Genomic DNA, 20,452 nt, shown 5'->3' with positions numbered 1-20,452 from the left:
TTTATGCCTTCTTACTGTGACTTTATGTTGCTCTGAGATATTTCATGATTTCAGACATACGTCAGTTTGCTCAAGTTTGAAACTGTATTTAAATTGATAGGTTCTTCCAGATTTTAACAGTCCTTAAAGAGTGGGGTAATTTTCATTTATGAAGTGGCACGGTGAAGTGCAATCAGCCTTTCCTCATATGGGTCAGATTTAGAGGAAGGCTGTTCTCTGCGCTGTCCAGCAGAGGCCTGACACAATCACACTGTGCAGTGAAGCCCACAAAATAGACGTGTGTCCTAACGCTGCCGTCCTTTACTCCTCAGCCTATCTTAAATGCACGAAAAGGAGTTACTGAATTTAGCAAATAACTATATTTAGATCTGCATCATCCTATTTAGGTTTATGTGTGAAAAATTAACTGTCGCTGAGGCCCTTGCAAGTCCTTTTTAAAAGCTTCATCACCAGACGATAAAATTACCAGTTAAGAGGCCAACTCAGACAGATACACGTCTCCTGGCGAGTTTGATCTAACACATCTGACATGCTTTTTAACACAGTCTGAATTTTAACAGGCCACAACTATATTGGGCTAGAAGGAAGATCAGAGGCGAGGGCTCTTAGAGTCCTACATGTTCCTGGGATCTGGACAGAACCCTGGGGTCCACGCAGCAGGAACACAGCTCGATCCAGGGCAGCACTGAGGTGGTGTGCGGGCAGGCACCCGACTTCCCAGGGTGGGAATTATACCTGTTAGAAAACGGATACAACTGTCCACAGAACTGTTTTAGGATAATACAAAATATACACTATATATTTTTATTTAGATAGAAAATAAAAGCTGGGATGGTGCTGCCCCCAGACCTTAGGCCTTGGAGAAATGACCAGCCCCGTTATTGAGTGTTGGTTCAAGGCCACCGACAGCTGTCCTTATGTCCGTTGAGCATCCGGATGGTTAAGTGGGACTCATGGATGAGCACATTCTCGGGAGGTGAAGCTCCAGCAGAGGCATTCTTTTGTCTTCAGCTCTTTTCACGTGGATTTGGATGCCACCTCACCAGAAATTCCCAGAGGTGCAGAGTGAATCGATGGATATAGCTCCAGTCTGCTTGGACGTGCCATATGTGCCTGCCCGTCAGACCTGGCTAGGACAGTATGGAAGCGTGATCCATGTGTCTGGGCATCGCTTATGCAGATCTTGCTGCAGAATGCCCATGAAGAAGCCCCCTTCCCCGGGCTCAGTGACCATACCCCAAGTGGGCGTGGTACTCAGTGTTTTCCTCGTGTTAATGATCTTGGCCCCTGATACGGGCTTTCGCTCTCAGAGAAAGTGTAGCCAAAGCAATTAAAAACCCAAGGTTTTATCAGCTCTTGGCTCATTGGTTTTCGCTTTGGCCATCCACTTTTCTAAGACAGCAAAAGCAATCAGATACAAGGAATCATTTTCTTTCCCTGCTTGGCCTTGCTGAGCAAGGGGCTATTTGAAGGACTCATTTTGCATAATAAGCTTTCACTCAAGGTGTACTTTCACATTTTAGCAGCAATTAGGCAGTGTTACTACATTTCAATGGGTTTCAGATATTCTAATGCAGATATCTGCTTTTGGAGGCTTTATATTTAAAACTATGATTTCCCCCCAAGAAATTTGTTAAAACCACAATTACAGTTAACCTGGAAAAGTGACGAGATCCAGAAGCATGCTGCGAATTCCAACCACGTTATCAAGGATGTTGCAACATCCTGGAATACTCAGTTCTTGAGACTTGTTCGAATCTTGCTTTGATATCAAAGAGGATGTGACACGTCGGACACACATCCGAAGCTTCCGATGACTTGGATGAGAACAGCATACTCAAGTAGAAAGCATTTCCCAGATGCCATGTTGCCACTGGACATGATGCCGTCCTCTGGATGTGAAGAGGGCACTGATGAACCACTGTTGGAAGGATGGATAGTTTGTTATTTATTTTTCTCCAGTGGTGAAGATGAGTTCATCTGGGGTTATCTCTTCTCTTACCCCGTGAGCAGCATAACGTGTTGACACCATGTTGGTGTCTAGGACCATCCAACTGAGAAATCAGGACCTAAATTTTCCACCTACCATCCAGCCCTTAACTTAGAATCATTTAACACTGGCCGCTGAGTTTTAAGCCACGTAGCTCCAAAGATTTGGATTGTATTTTAAATCATGGATGGAGAGAGAGGCGGCAGAGCAATTATTTGAAGCTTTCTCAGTGATATTGCAGGGTGCAGACATCAGAGACCTCCTAACCAGCTGGGCGAGAGGGCCAGTGGTGCCATAAAATTAAAGCCATAGCAGAATGAGCCAATTCCTTGGAGTTAAAAATAATTTAATGGCTAGTCATCAGGATCCAGAGGAACCTGTTCATGTTTATTCATGCTCTGGAAAATGGAATCACTGCCCAAAAAGCGATATGTTCTGATTTTACTCTAAATCCAGTTTTCTAAAATCTACTTAAGGGCTTAGGTGAACTCAACAAGGATCTAATAAAGCCAGGTAATTGAACGACACAGAGGCCGATAAAATTCACAGGAGATTGTGTCAGAGATAAACTGCAGCAGGAGACAGCATGGACAATAATTTAAACTAATTGTGCACTTTGATGTAAGTTAACTTCTCTGGAAGAGAAATTGGACAGCTTTCTGAAACCGACTGCAGCATGCAGAGTACCTGCCCAAAACACATACAGCAAATAATTTGGGTATAGTCAGGAGAAAATTAACAGAAAAGGGGGCACATGCCCTAAAAATAGTGTGGGGAAGACATACCTGGGGGAAGCCTCTGCACCTTGCACACTGTGCAGGTTTGCTGATAGATTGGGTGTGCAGGGGAGCGGTGGGGGCTTACCCTTCCCTCTCGGGGGCTGGAGAGAGTGGACAGCGGTGGTTTGGAGGGAGAGGCTTATTAGAAGTGGGGAAGAGATTAAATGTAACAAGAAAGGAGTGAGTGACCCAGACCCTTGCGATTTCTAAGTAATGGAGTGTCTAGCTTTGGAGCATAAATCGATGCCAGCTGCATGCAAGGAAGACATAGTTATGAATCAACCAGATTGGTCAGCCTTTGGGTGTTTTTCTTGACACACTCCGAACAAATGGTATTAAGCTACATGTATGCCTGTGGTTAATTCCTGCATTGGAATGACCCTCTGTTCTTAGGTTTTGTGAGTGCTGGAAAACTGGAACTGGGCACCACGAGTTACATGTCTACACATACAGGAAATGTTCACTGTTGAATTATCAGCTGTTACAGAGAGGCTTAATGATCAGTGAGAGTCGCCAGCCATCACCTGCAGAATAACTGATAGAAAATACACTGTGCACTTAGAAGGTGTCTTGGTTTATCTGTCAGACCAAGGAGAGCAGTGCTGTTTCCATACGAGGCTGAAATGTTTTTACTCATCCCAGTGTTTAATCCTTACAGTTTGAAACATAAGAATTTAAACGTAAATTGATATTTTTGTTTGCATGTTAATGTCTGTTTTGGGAAAGTGTTCTGAGCTATTAGTGTTTTCCTTTGTGTTTTGGGGAAGTGGGGAGAAAGGCAGCTTTTTATGCTGTTATGTGAGAAGCTTTCTGAAATCTGACCTCCGTTTTCTATTTTTTTCCTTATATAGGATGATTATTTCAGAAACTGGAACCCCAACAAGCCCTTTGACCAAGGTAAAGGATATTTCTTGCTGTGTATTCTCTGAGAAACGCTGTCTCATTTTTTTCTTCCTTGCATGCTCAGTGACAGTTTGCACACAGGCCAGCTAGCTGGCTTATTTTATTGACTTTGGGAACTGAATTGACTGGGGTGATAGAAATTGTTTTATCAAATTAGTTATTTGTTTGAGATTGCCTAAGACAGATTAAGAAAAAAAATGTAATTGAAGTGACCACAATAATCATTGGTTGCTTCTGTTAAAACAAAACAAAACAAAACACAACAAAACAAAACAAAAGAGTAAAATGGTTGTCAGACTAACCTGGTGCCTTGTTGAGCTGAGCCCAGTGATTTCATTCATGGGAGAGATTATGCCTGAAGATGTTGCCCAAATCACATGAGCCATAAAAATGAAACTTTCTTTCTAGAAACAGGTTAATCCCGAGAGGCTTTCAAAGGCACCGGTATTTCATTTGTTAAGCAAACACAAAAACAAAACACTTTGTCATGGTTTCTAAACAGAAACTTGTTTCCGAGTTGGCTCGCTGACGCCTTGGGTTTAAGTTGGGTCCTCAGAAGGAGGGCTGTTCCACTCATACCAGCAAGCGTAAAGCCAGTGTCCTGATGCCATTCTCAGTCACCACCAGTCCCCCTGTGAGTGATTTAGGAGACAGCGAGGACCGCCGTGAATCACATCCCGTTCCTCTCGTCCCATGTGTGGCCACTGCTGCTGGTGTGGCACAGACCTTGCTGCTGAAAATGATGGTAGATTTTACTTCAAGTCTGTATATGCAATGAATGCTGAGACGTGGAGGAAAAATATTACCCTGCAAGTCTCAAAGGTTCATGCTCCTGGGGTGACTTCGGTTCTGCCGCTTGAGTATTTGACGTGATCGTGGCGGTAAACTTGACACAAAGAAGTGAAGGGAGGCGTCGACATGTGACGTGGTGGAAGGTGCCCTTTCTGCCCTCTCCTTTGTCATTTTAATGGGCCTCTCTCTCTGGACTCGGGTTTTCTTATAGCAGAATTGGTATTAAAATGTCCACATATGCCTTTTAGTTCATGCCTTCAAATAGGGCAACATTCTCTTCTTTCATACATACATGCATTCGTTCATTCTCAAACGTCGAGCGCAAGCACCGAGCTAGGTTCTGGACGTAAAACAAAACAACTGTGGGGCCCACCCTGGAGGAGCCCAGAGTTGGGAGTGGGGAGATAACTCAGTCAGCAGTTGCAGTGGGGTGTGTTGTTATAGCTGTGACATCGGGGGTGTGGGGAAGCACTGAGTCTGCAGGTGATGGGCTTACTGCGTGTGTGCGCGTGCGCGTGCGTAGGGAGCAGGTGCCAGGAAGGCTTTCTTTTGGAACATCTGGCTGGGCTTAGATGGATATTTGTGGCCTCCAAGGGCTCCCTCTTTTACAATTTTGGCAACGACTCAATCATCACAATACATCACATTAAGTATTTGAAGGTATTTGTAATTTAGTTTAAAAATTTTCCATCAAATATGGTCAAAATTTTAAAAAATTTCTTTTGAAAGGATATGCCCTTGTTTTGGAAAAACACTCACATGTAGAGCAGCACGTTGCTTGTGCCTGATAAACACACCCCTCTATCAATGTGCCTCCCAGGATTTTGCTTACGGAGGCACCTCAGCTGACAGTGGCAGTGAGCTGATTCTTTCTAGCCCAGAACCGGAAATAGGTTCTTGTCCAATAAGAATCAAATGTTGCCTAAATAACTGCCAGATTTATTCTTCCCCAGGGCTTACGAGTAAATACAAAAGCTTTACCCAGGGAAGACATTTTTATTGTTACTAATACATATGGGAGTGCTAACACATGACCGTGGGCTTCATGTGCCCCTTGGGGATATAAACAATAACTTCCCTTGATTTGAGGAGTTAACACAAAAACTTTGAGCACCCAAAAGAACATGGTTTTCAAATCTGCTTAACCAAAAAGTCCAAAGAATGATGGCAACTATTTCCAGCACAGCCCTGCCCCCTGCCCCCTATTTTTCTAGCATTGCAGGCTTGCAAGCCGGATCTGCTTCTATAAATCCTCCCAGAAAACCTCCTGACTTTATGGGGCTATAATTGAGGACCTCAGCCAAGAAGCCCCACTTTCCACTTTGTACCTCAGGTGTAGCTGCTGTTGGCTATTTATATACAGAGCCACAGGGACAGGAGGCAGAACTGAGAATAGCCTTTACTTAAAATATCAGCCCCAGCAGATGTCATCAATTACATTGTGTGCTGCTCAATAAAAATGGGAGGTTACTATATCAGCGCTGACACCACTGGCTGAAATATAAACCACAGGCGTGGAAGATGTAGAGCATTTCATCGTCCAGAAAATAGGAGAATCGCTGGATTCCAGTGCAAGTTGCCAGCTACGGAGAGGTCACTTTCCCTCCTCAGCGGAACCAGAATCAAACATGGTTACGGTGGTTTTGTGGTTGGGGAAAACTTTGTTTGTAGAAACTGAACATGTTGAAAGCATGTCAGAGTTTCACATGACAAATATGGGCCAGGATAGAGGCGGAAGGGGCCTCGTGGTGAAGGTCGGTGTGGAGAGGGCTCGAAATGAAAGGGAAGAAAAGGGGAAGGAAGGCTGTCCGTGGGGATTCAGGTAGAGTGCAGCTGGAAAGGTGGATTTGAGGTACCGTGTTTGCCCGAAAATAAGACCTAGCCGGACCATCAGCTCTAATGCGTCTTTTGGAGCAAAAATTAATATAAGGCCGGGTCTTATATTAATTTTTGCTCCAAAAGACGCATTACAGCTGATGGTCCAGCTAGGTCTTATTTTTCAGGAAACACTGTAGGTCGTGAAGAACATTCCATACCAACCCATGAAGTTTGAATTTTGTTTTATTGGCACTGGGGAACCACAGAAAGTTTTTGAGCAGAGGCGTGACATGACAAGGGCAACATTTTAGAGGACTTAGTTTGGTGACTCAACAGCTGTGATTAGGAACCCAGGACATACCTGCTAAATGATGCTCTTCCTCCAGGACTCGTGAGGAACTTTTCCATTGTCTGGTCATTTTCTTGGAATTTGGCTGTCACAGGTGGTCAGACTGACCATTCAGCTTGCAAGTTGACCTCTGAAATGGTCGTAGCTCCTAATTGTCTTAGATATTGGGGTGAATAGTTAGGACACTCACTGTGTTCAAGAAATAGTTAATGACCTGTAATTGCGCTCTCTGCTTAAGGATATTTACCGAACTTGGAACAATAGGGCTTCATAGACCGAGCACTTATCATGTAATTGACTCCAAGGCACTCAGCTGAAAAGGGCTTCACCTGTCAGCCTCCTGCCACCGGACTGAAAATGTCTTTACCTTATCTTTAAGTGAATCATTAATGCTTCCATCAGTGGTGTACAACCGCCCTCAACTTCAGGCTTTTCTAAGAGGAATTCTTTCTGAGATTTGGGTAGAGTAGGATATCCTTTTTGATTATAATGATTTAATGCCAAGTCTCACAGAAGGGACAGACATGTGTTCTAAAGTGAAAGGGATAATTAACGTGAGAAATTTCCTTTGTAAAATCCACCAAGACAGACACTCTACAGAAAGAGTTGGGCAGGCTGCACAGTTTGAGAGTGCAAGGGGCGGATGTGAGTGGTTTCCGGTCTTGCACAGGCAGGAGAGGTGGAAGCCCTTGGAGGACCCCTGCATGCAGGGGGCTGGCTGAGGCTTGTAGGGCTCGGGGGTGATTTGAGTGTGGTTGTCATGCAGGGTCTCAGCTCCCGCTCCCCACAAAAGAATGCAGGACATGGCGAGGCCAAAAAGGAACACCCACGGAGCCATAGATAGGGGAGTCATACCACTATAGTCTCGCTGGCGGTTGGGTTGGAGACACAGGAAGCAGGAGCCACATGATCCGCAACCCGCCGTCCACTTTTCTGCCAACTAACCTTACTTGTCAACTCCAATCCGCCATGCTAACTGCAATCCGCCCTTGCTAGCTCAGCCACGGCAGTTATATCAGGGGCTAATGGCTAACCGGTAACAGCTGACGGCCAACTAGTCACAGCTGATGGCCATCTACTACCCGAGCCAGCCCCTTTCCACGTGAGGCCGAAAGCCTGGAAACTGCTCTCTGGGACTCTGTCCCCACAGTGGTCTCTGTATCTTTTCTCACCTGGACCTGGCAAACATGGGAGCACAGAATGGGGGTTGAATAGATACTTTATGCTTCTGAAAGCGGCGTCTGGTCCAGCGAGATACTTCCCCAAGAAAAAAATCCCTAGTCAAATAAGTTTGGTTCATACACGTACTCTGTTCATCTCATTAGCAATTCAAAAGCTCTAAGAAGTCTTTTAGTAAAGAAGCCCATTTAACTTACCATTTTCCAAATTTGCCTTGACCACATGTTTTTATTTTTTCACTCCATGCACACCCATCACACCTATTAGGTACCAAGAGAGCGTAGTGTGTTCTGTGGGATACACTTTGGCAAGGGCAGTATGGGTTCTGGGGCTTTGTAGTCAGACTCTCCAAGTTCAGAACTTGACTCTGCCAGTTACTAGCTGTGTGATTCTAGGCAAGTTGCTTAACTTCTCTGGTGCCAAGCCTTCCCATCTGGAAATGGCAACAGCAAAAGCAATGGAGAAGATGAAATGAGGTAGTATGTCTGGCATCTAGGAGGTGCTCGTAACAGTTGTTCTGGTAAGCAATTGATCTTCTCATTCCCTCCTCTTCCTGTTCAGCTGCCTCTCCCTGCTGCTCCTCTCCCTTCCCACTCAGGTTGTCTTTCTCCTTTTATCCCCCTCTCAGGGCCCTCAGAGTTGTAATGCTCTGAAACTCTCGGGGCTCAATTGCAGCTGGCTTGTTTTATATTAGGTGGGTCATGGTAGTGGTATAGCCTGGACCCTCATTATTGGGGCTGAAGAGATTTCGACTCTTATTGTGTTCATTCTTTCATTCATTCATTCAGGCATTTATTCTGTACACAGTTACCAAATGCTCCATGTTTAAGCCTGCTGTGTTAGATAATGGGGACCACACGAAGGAAAGCCTCTCTGTGGGACATTCCAGGTTGTCATAAGTCATCCATCCAGGGTCTTACACAGGCATGGAGTATGTGTAAGTACAACGGTCCCCCCTGATCCGTGGGGGATTTGTTCCAAGACCCGCAGTGGATGACTGAAACTGCAGATAGTACCAAACCCTATATATACTGTTTTTCCTGTGCATACATACCTACGATAAAGTTTAATTTATAAATTAGGCACAGTAAGGGATTAACAATAGTAATAATAAAACAGAAGAATTATAATAATATACTGTAATAAAAGTTCTGTGAATGTGCTCGCGCTCTCTCTCTCTCTCTCTCTCTCTCTCTCTCTCTCTTTCTCTTTCTCTCTCGCTCTCACATAACCGATTGGGTAACCAAGGCAGCTCCTAAGTGACTAATGGGTGGGTAGCGTACACAGCATGGAGACACTGGACAAAGGGATAACTCAACTCCCGAATCGGACGGTGCAATATTTCATCACACTTCTCAGAACAGCACACAATTTATGAATCTCATGAATTGTTTATTTCTGGACTTTTCTATTTAATAGTTTCAGACTGAGGTTGACTATGGGTAGCAGAAGCCCTGGCAAGTGAAACCATGGATAAGGGAGACCACGGTACTGGAGGTGATGGGAATGGGAGCAAGAACAAGCGGGGAAGGGACGGGGGGTTGGTCTGGGAAACTGAGAAATCTGTAAGACGTCAAGTGTTTGTATAAGTTACACAGGCAGTTTTAGTTGAGGTGACGGTTTTTGTACCACTTGGCTGTGGTGTGTGGATCAGCGCACCACCAGCCTTAGCTGTTAACACGTTCAGTGTGATACATAATAAAGGTGCTGGACCAAAGATTCTTTTCCCTTGGAGTGAGGGGGCCGGCTGATGAGGAAGGTTAACTAAGGGGCCTGGAGAGGACAGAAAGAGAGAATTTAATGAACCACAATACTGTGCTAAAATAAATAAATAAAAGGTGTTGCTTTGGGGATTCACAGACTAGGGGACGAACAAGAAGGAAAGTGAATTCTAACAAGTTGTTTCAAAGCTTCTTGGCCAGTCCATTTTGAAGAAGAAAGTTGGAATTATTCAAAATGCTTGTGCTGACTAAAAGGTTTTCTTATTGCATTGGTCAGTTGGGAAGGTAGTTTATGGATATAATCAATACGTCACTGTAGGGTGAAATTCTGATTACCTGAAGACGTCCTGAAGTGATGGGACACAAGTTAGGTTCTGTACTGTAGCCATGGTTCACTCAGGAAGGAACCCACTGATTTATTTGGCTATGAAACTCCACTTGATGAGACAAACCATTTTAGGAGAAACGGCTGAAGGGGGATTTATCATGGGGAACTATTTTTGAGACAAGTGGCGTTCCTTTAATATATGAATGAATAAATGAATGTTTCAGGTAAAGTGTGTAGCTGTTGGTTTTCAGGATAATGTTTTTTCTTCTGGAGTAAAATAAATACTAATCACTGTTCCAGAACAACGATTAGAACTAAATCGCTTGGAACTAAATTGATTGGAACTAAATCTCAGGTGATGCCGGTGATTTTAGAGCAGAATATGAACTTGTAGAAATTGATCTCCAGATAAAAATAAAGCTCAGAAAGTCAGGGGCCCCGTTCACTCATGCTGTTCACCTGAATAGAAGAAAAGAAGAAAAACCTTGCACTTTGACTTGCAATCTGTTATACCAAGATCCTGACAAGCTCAAATCCCGACCAAGGCCCTGAACTGTTTCAAGGTGAAAATTCTAAAACTCAAAAGGAGGGAGTTCTTCCTGTGTCCCAGCGGTGTTTCTGGAGCCAGAACCCCATGGCTTATCTCGGCATTTGTGTTTTGTTGTAGTTTTAAAGGGCTTATGGGGGAGGCAAAATTGTTGATTTCTAAAATTGTCCTTTACAAAGGAATTTTTTTCCCCTCCAGATTAATCTGAAATGTTACATGATAGATTTAATAGGAACCTAAGTCCCCATTGCTTTCCTCTTGATGGGGAATTTAGCCTCCCCCACAAAGAGTCTCTGATTTGCATTCATACAGCCTTGAACAATTTCATTTTTTGTGTTTAAGGACCTATTCACCTTATCTCATACTTTGAGCTGTTGATTTTCAGAGGCAGCTGGCCTGGTTTGTGGGAAGCATCTTAATAATTGTTTCCTGGTTCCCTCATATTTCATCTGGTTGATTTCTCCCTCTTACTGTTGTCGTTCCCCATAATTCAAGGACTGTTCTTCCCCTGATAGAAACAGTTCCTCTTATTCAACCTGCCCCAGACCGCCACAACCCCTCTAGACTTTCTCCCACTGCTGTCTCTTCTGTTTTCTTGATTATGACACTAAAATACTTAGTATTCAATATTTTTTTTAATTAATTATTATTATTATTTTTTTTTATTTTTTTACTTTTTTTAGTATTGACTTTTAAATGTTCCAAGTCAGTTCTTCCAGGGAAGAAACAGAAAACCTATTAATTCAAATATGGGTGTGCTCCTGCTTTAACTCAGGCTATCCTCTTTGAAGTGAGATGAAGTTAAAACTTTTATCTTTCATCTCTGGCTCCCTTTGACTATTTGCTTATTTTAGGGAAAGAAAACGTCAGATATAAGAGTGAAATCCCAAGGGTGCCCCTCCTTGGTCCTTTTTCCCATTTTCTTTTCCCTAAAGGTGACCCTATCATTAACATGCAATGTTTTGTCCATGTTCTTATACTTTTATGGCATACATGCATATCTACAACAAACATGTTACATATATGTTGTACAACAGAAATATTTTTTTTTTCTCCAACCTGTTTATTTTACTGAATATTGTTTTCGATGCTTTTTTTTGGGGGGTGTGTGTGTGTGTGTGTGTGTGTGTGTAATATTCTGTTATAGTATAGTTTATCTACTCATTCCCATATTGGCGGACATTTATGTGGTCTCCATGTGTTTTGCTGTTGGGGTTGCTTTTTTGTAGCATTTCTAGCACACTGATTCTTCCATCAGGCAACTTGGCCTAGAGCATATGGCATCTCTGGAGGGGGCTTAAATGGGACACACCTCTGCCACTATTAAAATGTGCAACTTCAGGCAAATCACGTGGCCTCTCTTGAGTTCAGTTTGCCCATCTCTTAAATAAAGTGGGTGGGTTAGAGAGTTCCTGGGGTCCTTCCCATCTATGGTAGTTAAGCAGGCAATATAGAGTCTTTTTATGTTTTCCTCATAAAAGTAGAAAAAATGTGAAGCCTGATGCTCTTATGTCAAAGGTTACAGTTTAACCAATGAGGTAGTAATGTAACTTCAATAAAACCAATGAAATTAAATGGGCCTTTTAAACATCAGGACTAGGGAGGGGGGCTCACAACAAAAAGCAGAAAAGGCCAAAGGAGGAGGTACTTGCGATTCTCCCTGAGTCTGTAGAGGAAAGATGTAGAGGAAAGAGGAGGTTCAAGTCTTGGCTCTCCTGTTAACTCGCTGCGTACATTTGAGTACTTTGACTTATCTCGCCTCCACGTTCTCATCTGTAAAGTGGGGCTACAATATCTGTCATGTAGGGCGTTTGTGAGGATTGAGTGAGATCATGTTGGTCTAGGCCTGGAGTTGGTGTGTGGCACGTGCTCAGTAAACCTCAGTTTCTTCCCAGCTCAGTCAGCTCTGTCTGTGTGGGCGCCGTTGCTTCATGAGGTGCCAATGGCTGTGTCAGCGTTATGTTCCGGCTTTCCCGTGGCTTCTCTAGGAGCACCCAGTGCCTCCAGAATCAAGGAGCAACAGCCATTCTGGGTTGTGTTCCACCCTTTGGGTGGAAAAAAATAGGGGATCGTGAAGGGCAGTGAAATCTTCCTTGCAATTATGGGGCACTGTAACCTTCTATTACTATGCTTAAGAGGTTCTTTTAGCACAAACACATCCATTTTAAAGACATGTTTATTACCTTTTCCCCAAATATGTGAAATATAGTGTTAGTTTTATAAAAAGAAAAAGAATCCTTCCTGCTATTCCACCTGCTAGAACAACAGCCCCTGAATTAATTATATTGTATTTGTTGAGACCTAATGAAACAGCCTTGGTTTGAGGAAATTCTCAATAGGGAAAATGTCAGTTGAATTTTAAAATCGATCAATAATGCTGTTTAAATTTTCCTCATTTGAGACTGTCGAGTGGATTAGAGCATTTTCACTACAGGGAGATAGCTGGTTGCAGAAACACTGCCAGGATCACCTCTGTCCCCATAGCTCTTGTGCCGGAGAGAGAGAGGTTTTCTTTTGTTAAGGTCTTCCGTTGTGTTATATAGCAGTTTATTGCTGGAGGCCTATCAAACATTCATTCTGCCCTAATAACTGTGTATGATGAGAGGCCGTGTGATACATTGGAAAGACCCTGAGCTTTGCAGTCTCAAAGATTGGGTCCAATTCCCAGCTCTTCCTTTTAATAGCTGTATGTAGCTAGGCAAGCACGTAACGTCTCTGAGCCTAAATTTCCTAATCTGTAAACTAGAGACTATGACTTTTATCACACCTACGACCTGAGGGGTCAGAAAAACTCCTGATGTGATGCCTGATCCAGTCTTACTACAATGACCAAGATAAAGGCAATCAAGCTTTGATAAAAGACAGAGGACTGATGTTTGGTTCAGGATTCTCAGGTTTGAAGGGCTCTTAGAGGTTTTTGATGTGCCCACTAATGCCATCCACTGCGGGAGGTAATTCATCAGTGAGTTCAGTCAAAAGCTGGTCACTTAGTAGATGCTGAGTTGGTTACATGTAGGAACTCGAAAGAGGAATGTGACAAAAACTTTCCTCAGGGTGCTTATAGTCTATGTAGGAGGGAGGGAGGAAGCGAGAGAGGGAGAGAAGGAAGGAGGGAGGGAGGGAGGGGGAGAGAGAGAAATGGGGGAGGGGACATGGGGAGAGAGAGAGAGGAAGAGGGTAGAATAACTGTGAGAGTGTGTCTGACATGCCCTGACAGAACCTTGTAGCTTGGGGTTCAGGGGAGGGGACAGTCAGCCTTTCCTGGGTGAGGGTCAGGAAAAGGGTCTTAGAGGGAGTAACTCGTGAGCCTTGCTCAGGATGGGTTGATGTTTGGAGGTAGGCTGGAGGGGTAGCATCTGATGGGAAGAGTGTTTCCTGATAGCTGAATGGCTATCAATGGCTATCAATGGCTACAGAAGTGAAATTTGATAGGACACTTCTTTTAAAAACATTTATTAAGACATAAGAGGAAACGGTAAGTCATTACTTTAGCAGGCTGTTTCATTTTACCCCAGTGTCTCTGAAGATCATTCCGATGTAGCAATAGTCCTACAGCAGGGACTGCAAACAGCGAGGCAGACCTGGTGCAGGGACACTGGGCAGGTGTGGAGTCTGTGACAAGCCAGGGGTGTGGTTGTGAGGGGATGGGACCCAGCATTTCCAGGACTTATAATTTCTGAAGGGGAGCAGGAAGTGAAGTTTTTGTATGTGTGTGATATCTTCTAATTCTTCAGTGTTGGCAAATAAATCCATTATTAAACAAACAAACAAACAAAAAAACATGTCTCTAGACTGTCTGTGGCTTCTCTCCTAGAGGGAAGCCAAGGGCCTGGTGGTCAGACCTGGCCTTCTGCCTGTGGCTCAGGAGGCTGATGAGTCCTTGGGGACCCTCTGACCTGGAGCAGTGGGGTAGCCCGAGGGAGCAGGCAGTGTCCCCTTTGCCTAGGCCATCATAGATTCCATGAGGCCTGAAGCCACATGTAATGCGCACAGGAGCCCCGAGGCTGAAGTGGGCCCCAGGCAATTCACGGGGTTATTACAGCTGTTGTTCTTGGCGGCCTCCCCGCACCACCTTACGATGGATTGTTTTAATCTCCAGAAGAGGAAAATACACCTCTGCCCTCACGCATGCACACACACACACTCTTACACACACACAACTCACACGCAATGAGGTACCACAGGGATTTAGGACACGTACCAATTGCCACAGAGCAAAAATGGAGCCCCTTTGATCTTGCGAGTGATATCGTTAGACGTTGAGTTTCCTTTCTCTGGGGAGGGCTTGGGCAGCACCACGGACAGGGGCAGCCTGGTCCGCCATCGGCAGGAGATGGGTGCTGCACAGAGCAGTTGGCCCTAGCCTGTTCCTGATCTTATTTAGCTAAAAATAAATAAGCAAATAAATGATGGCAGAAAGGGACAGAAAAGGTGGAAAATGTCAGATGCGCTCACTGCCAAGGGGAGAAGACCCCAGAAAGAGTATCCTGAGCCCACGGGAGCCACTGTGACGTTCTAGCCCTGAATTTGCCCAGGGTTTGTGCCGCCCAAGAAACCCTGCCCACCCTTGACTCCAACCCCTTTCTTTCCATCTAACTTTAAGACATGGAGGTAAATGTTCTTGAGTTCTGCTACATTCACTTCCGGTCCATGAATGTGCAGCTTCCCTCTAGATACGTACTTGAAATGTCACTCAACTGTCCTCAGGTCTGTAACCAAATGCATGATAATCTGGCATTTCTATCTTTTTAAAACAATTTATTTTCTGTGTCTCATTCACTAGAAAGTAACTTTCAGAAATATATAAGTGTCAGGTGATAAAATGAATAGATTGACATTATTTAGATATAAGGAAAAATATAAATAAATAAAGCTACAACAAAGGTGGAACTGAAAATACGTGCACAATAAATTTGTGTGCACTTCTAGAGCTGGCCCCAGGGTTTCCTAACAGCCAAAGTGAGGAAGGAAACACACAACTTTATGTGCCTGTGACCTGGAAATAAGGCAGGAGGAGTATGAAGTGTCCTGGTACTGAGGCCAGAGTTCCCTTCCTCCAGTAAGTTCTCAAAAAGTGAGTTGTGTCAGAGTGGACCACACCCTTGACAGTCTTACAGTAAATATCACCACGGGTAAGTTTTTACGATTGCTTCCTCCAAGGTCTGTCAGTGCACACCAGTGGCTTGTAGCCAAAGTGCAGTTCTGTAAGTTAACTCAGTCATAGGCCAACCCAGTACAGAGTACACAGTCTTTTAAAGTCTGGTTTGATACATGGGTAAAATTGAGAATACCAGGACGAAGGGAAAGCCTGCATCTCCATCAGGAATACTCTGATCGTTTTGTTCCTGGTAATTGATGAGCATTGGGAACAGAGAGTTCTGGGCTTTTCCTGGCAGGAAGGAGGAGTTCAGATGATCCGTGCTGCCAATCAACAAAAGCAAATGGATCTCCTCTCATCAGCCCATTGGCGGGTAGAGCCAATGTCCTCGGTCAGACATTCAGAATCCAAACCCAAACTCTGATACCTGCATGCATCGTCCTCCTCCCCCACACCAAGACTGAAAGTCAATTCAAACCCACCAGCAAATGGGTGATTATGAATATCAGCGTTCTTTCCCTGTCCACCACTGGAAGCCCACCTTCTCAAATGTGTGCAGATGCTAACATGCTCAATAAAAGTCACATTTTATTTAAAGACATCCCCAAATTTCTATGCGATTTTGTCGTTATGAAATCCTTTGCCACCAACAGAACTGTAAGCACAGTGGCTGCCTTAGGAGGAGTGCAGGGGTGGGTGCAGTTCACAAATGTTTTCTGACCTCGTGGTAGAAGAATTTGGGCACACTGCCCCAGCATCTAGATGCAGTACTTTCCTTCTGGAATATTTTCAAGCCAGTATTATGAAGCACTCATTAAAAACTCAACAGAAACACATAAAATGCCCAACTTAAGCCCTGTGACTTCTTGGCAATCCTGCTGACAGAAATTATTTGTAAAAACAAAAATATATGCCCTTAGGTAAAAATATAATTTGGGGGGTATGAGCCGTATAAGTATTGGCAGGCATCTGCTAATAAGTACAGTTTTTGCTTTTAGCGAGGTCAGTCCTGAGTCCTGCTTTCTGTCAGTGATTAGGCAGGAGGAGAAATGCCCCGTTTGTGATGGCAAAATGACACTGTCCGCTGAGGGGTGAGCATTTGTCATTCTGTGTTTACAGCCAGGCACAGATTTCTTCATCCAGAAATAGATTCAAATGCTTCATGTCTAGTTTTAAAACTAGAGGTGGGGTGTGGGGACACTGAGGGGTGTGTGTCAGCCTCCACACGTGCCAGCGTGGTGCATGGGGTTTTGAGCTCCTTCGGTGTAATTGCTGCACTGGGATTTTGGTTGGGTTGCTGGTGGAGAGGGAGTTGAAGCTTCTGTTTGGCTCCAAGTGATAGCCCAGGAAGCAGTGGGTGGGGGATTGCAAAGGGATGGGTTTGGACTCCGTTCAGCTACACCCTTTTCACAGTCCAAGCTGTGTGGGGATGGGGTAGGCTGCCTCAGGGTGGGGGTGGGGGGCAGAGTCACCATCGCTCCGTGTACACCTGGGACTGGGGGATCACATGGTGGTTTGCTGTTGAGGCAATCGAACATTGGGTGGGGACAGGAGTACTTACTGCTGACATTGCATCTGACCTTGAGTTTATGTAGTTCTATGATAAAGCAAGCAGGTCTGTTGAGAGGTGATAATTTATTTTATAATAGAAATTATTCCCCATAGGATTTCCTCGAACAGCCTGCCTCGTTGGCACATCTGAGGTAGATTCCGTTTACCAAAGTTATGCCTCTGCAGCTTTGCCTGAATACCTAATTAAATTGGGTTGAAGCCTCATTCATTGCAAATACAAGGGACTGAGAAAGAAAAATGACCGGATTGCTGGGTGTTCTATTCCTAGTAAAGGAAAGTAATAATCCAGTCAGTTTAGAGCTTCAGTTCCATGCATTTGAAACTAACCTCTTCTGAGGAGATTCTTTTGTCTTTGGCAAGAATGGCAAGATAACAAATGGCTCTGGTGCCACGTTTTGTCTTGCCAGAGCCACACATACAGGCATACATTTCCAAATGCAGTGCGATCTCTCAGTGTGAGACTCAGAGTAGAGAGATGGGTGTCCTCTGTGGAGAAAGAAAGGTTTGTGCATTACAGGCAGATGCTTCAGTAAGGAGGAGTGAATAAAGAAGGACACGGGGACCACCGCCTTGACAGAGAGGCCACTGCAGGCCTGAAGCAGTAGGTTAGGCTGCTCTTCTGCTCTCAGGGAGAGCCCGGTCCCTAAATATGAGACAGAGCCCCATCCATGACTCCCTGCCACAGCCACAAAGGGCACGCTCGTACCAATTTCTGCCATCTGACAGGTTGTATTGTTGGGGAAATCGGAAGTGGATACAGGTGGTTAAATGTGGTTTTCTTAGCACATCACATAATGACTCCCTAGCTGTTGAGAACTTCATGCTATCTCAGGTACCAAAGAAAAGACCCTGCAACTCTCAGATAAAGAGGGATTACTATGTGCCTCGTGTTCACATGTGGCCAACACTGAGCCAGTCTGCCCTGGAAGGGAAAGGGGAGAGACCATCTGTGCCTCCAAGGACAGTTAAGCTGAACCATCAGCTCAGCAGGGTAGGGGCTCCTTAAGAAATCATAATGCCAGCTGTTGGTCATGATGTAGCTGTTTTTCTATAGAATATTCTCAGTGGCTGCTGCTCTCATGACTCTACGAGTCACACTTTTCTTCTTTGTTTCTTTTCCATTTTTCTTAGAACTGTGCTTTTTTTCTATGAGGTCGATTCTTTCAGTGTGCAAAACGGAAAGTTGTCTGGGTGGTGTAATTTTTCAGATAGTATGGAGGGAGATAGGAGAATTGTAAGGAAGAGAATGAATTATAGTTGGCTCATCTCTTAGCTACTTGACTGTTCCCTTAAGTGTTTGCTGTAAGATCATAATAGTTAGAAAATAGCTCGCACTGGGACCTTCCCACATTCTGCTTCCTCTGCTTAACACATTCTTGACCCCTTCATGTGGCCTGTCCACATCCTGGAGGTCTCCGTTTATGCCACTTACTGAAGGAAACCTTCTCTTGACCCTAGACTAGGTCACTCTCTCCTAGTAGTTCGTGGAATTGTGATTTAATAAGTTTTAAGAATCTGCTGTTTGTTTCCTTGGCTAGACTGTGATCTCCTTGGAAGCAAGCCTACCTTTGTCTTGTGTACTTGTGTATTTCCTGGGTCTAGGGTAGAATTGAACACAAAATAAGCACAGAGTTAAAAAAAAATATATGCATTAGCATTTATTGCGCACCTACTGTATGCCAGTACTATATATTTCTCTTTAAAAAATGTGTAGGTATGCACACATAATCTTTGTTAATACGGACAATAACTCTATAAAAAATGGTTGCGCCCATTTTATAATTGGGAAACTGGGTTCAAATGTCGAGAGTAGAATATTCAGCAGCTTTTAAAAGGGTTCATGTTATTCATACATAAGTCATCTGGAAAAATATCCATGATACAGGTATAAAAAAGCAAAACAGTGTATGTAATATGATTTTACTATGTGTTTATATATATGTACATATGTTTATATCTGCATACAAAATATCTGAATCAACACCAACTTGTAACCATTTATCTCTGATAAATAGGCTGGGAGGAGCATGAGGAATTTTACTTTGTATTGTTTTTATGTTGTTATTAAAAAAGAAAATTAGTGTGAGCTTCTCTTTTAAATCAAAAGTAAAAGAAAGGTAAGGCCTTGCCCAAGGTCACCTCGGCAGTGTGGTGTCCGAGGGGCCATTTGACCTCCACCCTGTCTGGCTCTTAAGCCTGGGTTCTGTTCGTGACACGCTTTTTGTGGCTAGAGTAGTAGTTTCAAGTGAGGAGGTTTTGCCCTCTGGGGGATAAATGACAATGTCTGTAGCTATTTTGGGTTTTCACATGAGGGGGTGGGGGAGGGGAAGGTGCTGCTGGCAGCTAATGGATCGAGGCCAGAGATGCTGCTAACATCGTCCTACGATGCCCCATCGTCCTAGGATGCCCTCTGCAGTTATGCTGTCCACCATGCCAGTAGTGCTGAGGCTGAGGAAACCTGCTCTAGCGGGGCAGTAGCCCTGACTAGACTCTGGTGAGCTTGGTACCCAGCTTAGCACCACATGGCTGTGGGATGCCCAGCACCGGCATAATGTGCTCTGGGTATAGAGCCTGCTCTAAGGCCACGTAATTTCAGTGCCCAGTGGAAACAGCAAATGTTAAATCCTGTATCGGCCCTATCCCCAACCAAAGCTTTTAAGAGACAGAGCCAGAGAGTTGGGCACTAATTGGGCTTTTAGGGAGTTGATCACCAGGAGAGAGAGAAGGTTCTGAGCACGGTGCAGGTGTGGGAGGGAGCCTCTTTGTGCCTTAGCACACCTTGAGGGAAAATGAAGCATTCTTTCAGCAGAGATGACAGTGTCTGGATTTTCCCATCATCTCCTTTAATGATTTACACACTGATTGACTACATGGTATCAGGTGTCATGCAGCCATCCAAAAGCAGACCAGGGGCATGGTTCTGCTGTGTCCTGTGGTCAGTCCCCAGTTCATTTGTTACCTAGCGGCCCCTCTGAGAGCTGCATGATTTACAGTGAGCCCAAGGGCGGGCGTCTGCTCTGCCAGATTTGGAGCATCAGCCTCTATTGTCGTGCTGGGTGGGCTCTTGAGAATCATGTCATGGCCTTTTCACTTATGGAGGGGAAACTGAGGCCATAGAGGGGAAATCACTTGCCAAAAACTACCCAGCCAATTACTGGCCAGTCAGGACTGGACCACAGTCCCTGGCTCCTGGTCTTAGGAGTTGAGTCCTATTCAGACAACAATGGGAAGGAAGGAGTGATCTTTTTCTGAAAGACAAAGAGGCTAACAGATGAGACAGTGTTCTCCTTGGGCAGGTGAGGTTGGGTAGGATTTGCTTCAGGGAGCGGGAGGTAGGAAAAATGATGAGGGTCAGTGCTTTATGTTTTCAATGACT

At 44.4% G+C, this 20,452-nt stretch overlaps 1 protein-coding gene across 2 annotated transcripts in view; it reads left to right on the top strand.

The window, feature by feature from the left end:
• SPOCK1 (SPARC (osteonectin), cwcv and kazal like domains proteoglycan 1) overlaps positions 1-20,452 on the top strand; it is a 480,272-nt gene that overhangs the window by 211,565 nt on the left and 248,255 nt on the right. For both annotated transcript variants that reach the window (XM_033096540.1, XM_033096538.1), the window contains one exon: positions 3,621-3,666. In XM_033096540.1, coding sequence (XP_032952431.1) covers positions 3,621-3,666 — 46 coding nt within the window. The remainder of the gene's footprint in view (positions 1-3,620; positions 3,667-20,452) is intronic.

The sequence above is a fragment of the Rhinolophus ferrumequinum genome, chromosome 24 (genome assembly GCF_004115265.2).
Source record: "Rhinolophus ferrumequinum isolate MPI-CBG mRhiFer1 chromosome 24, mRhiFer1_v1.p, whole genome shotgun sequence".
NCBI classification, from domain to species: Eukaryota; Metazoa; Chordata; class Mammalia; order Chiroptera; family Rhinolophidae; genus Rhinolophus; species Rhinolophus ferrumequinum.
Note: the sequence above shows the minus strand (reverse complement) of the source record. Positions and strands in the feature narration are given on the sequence as shown.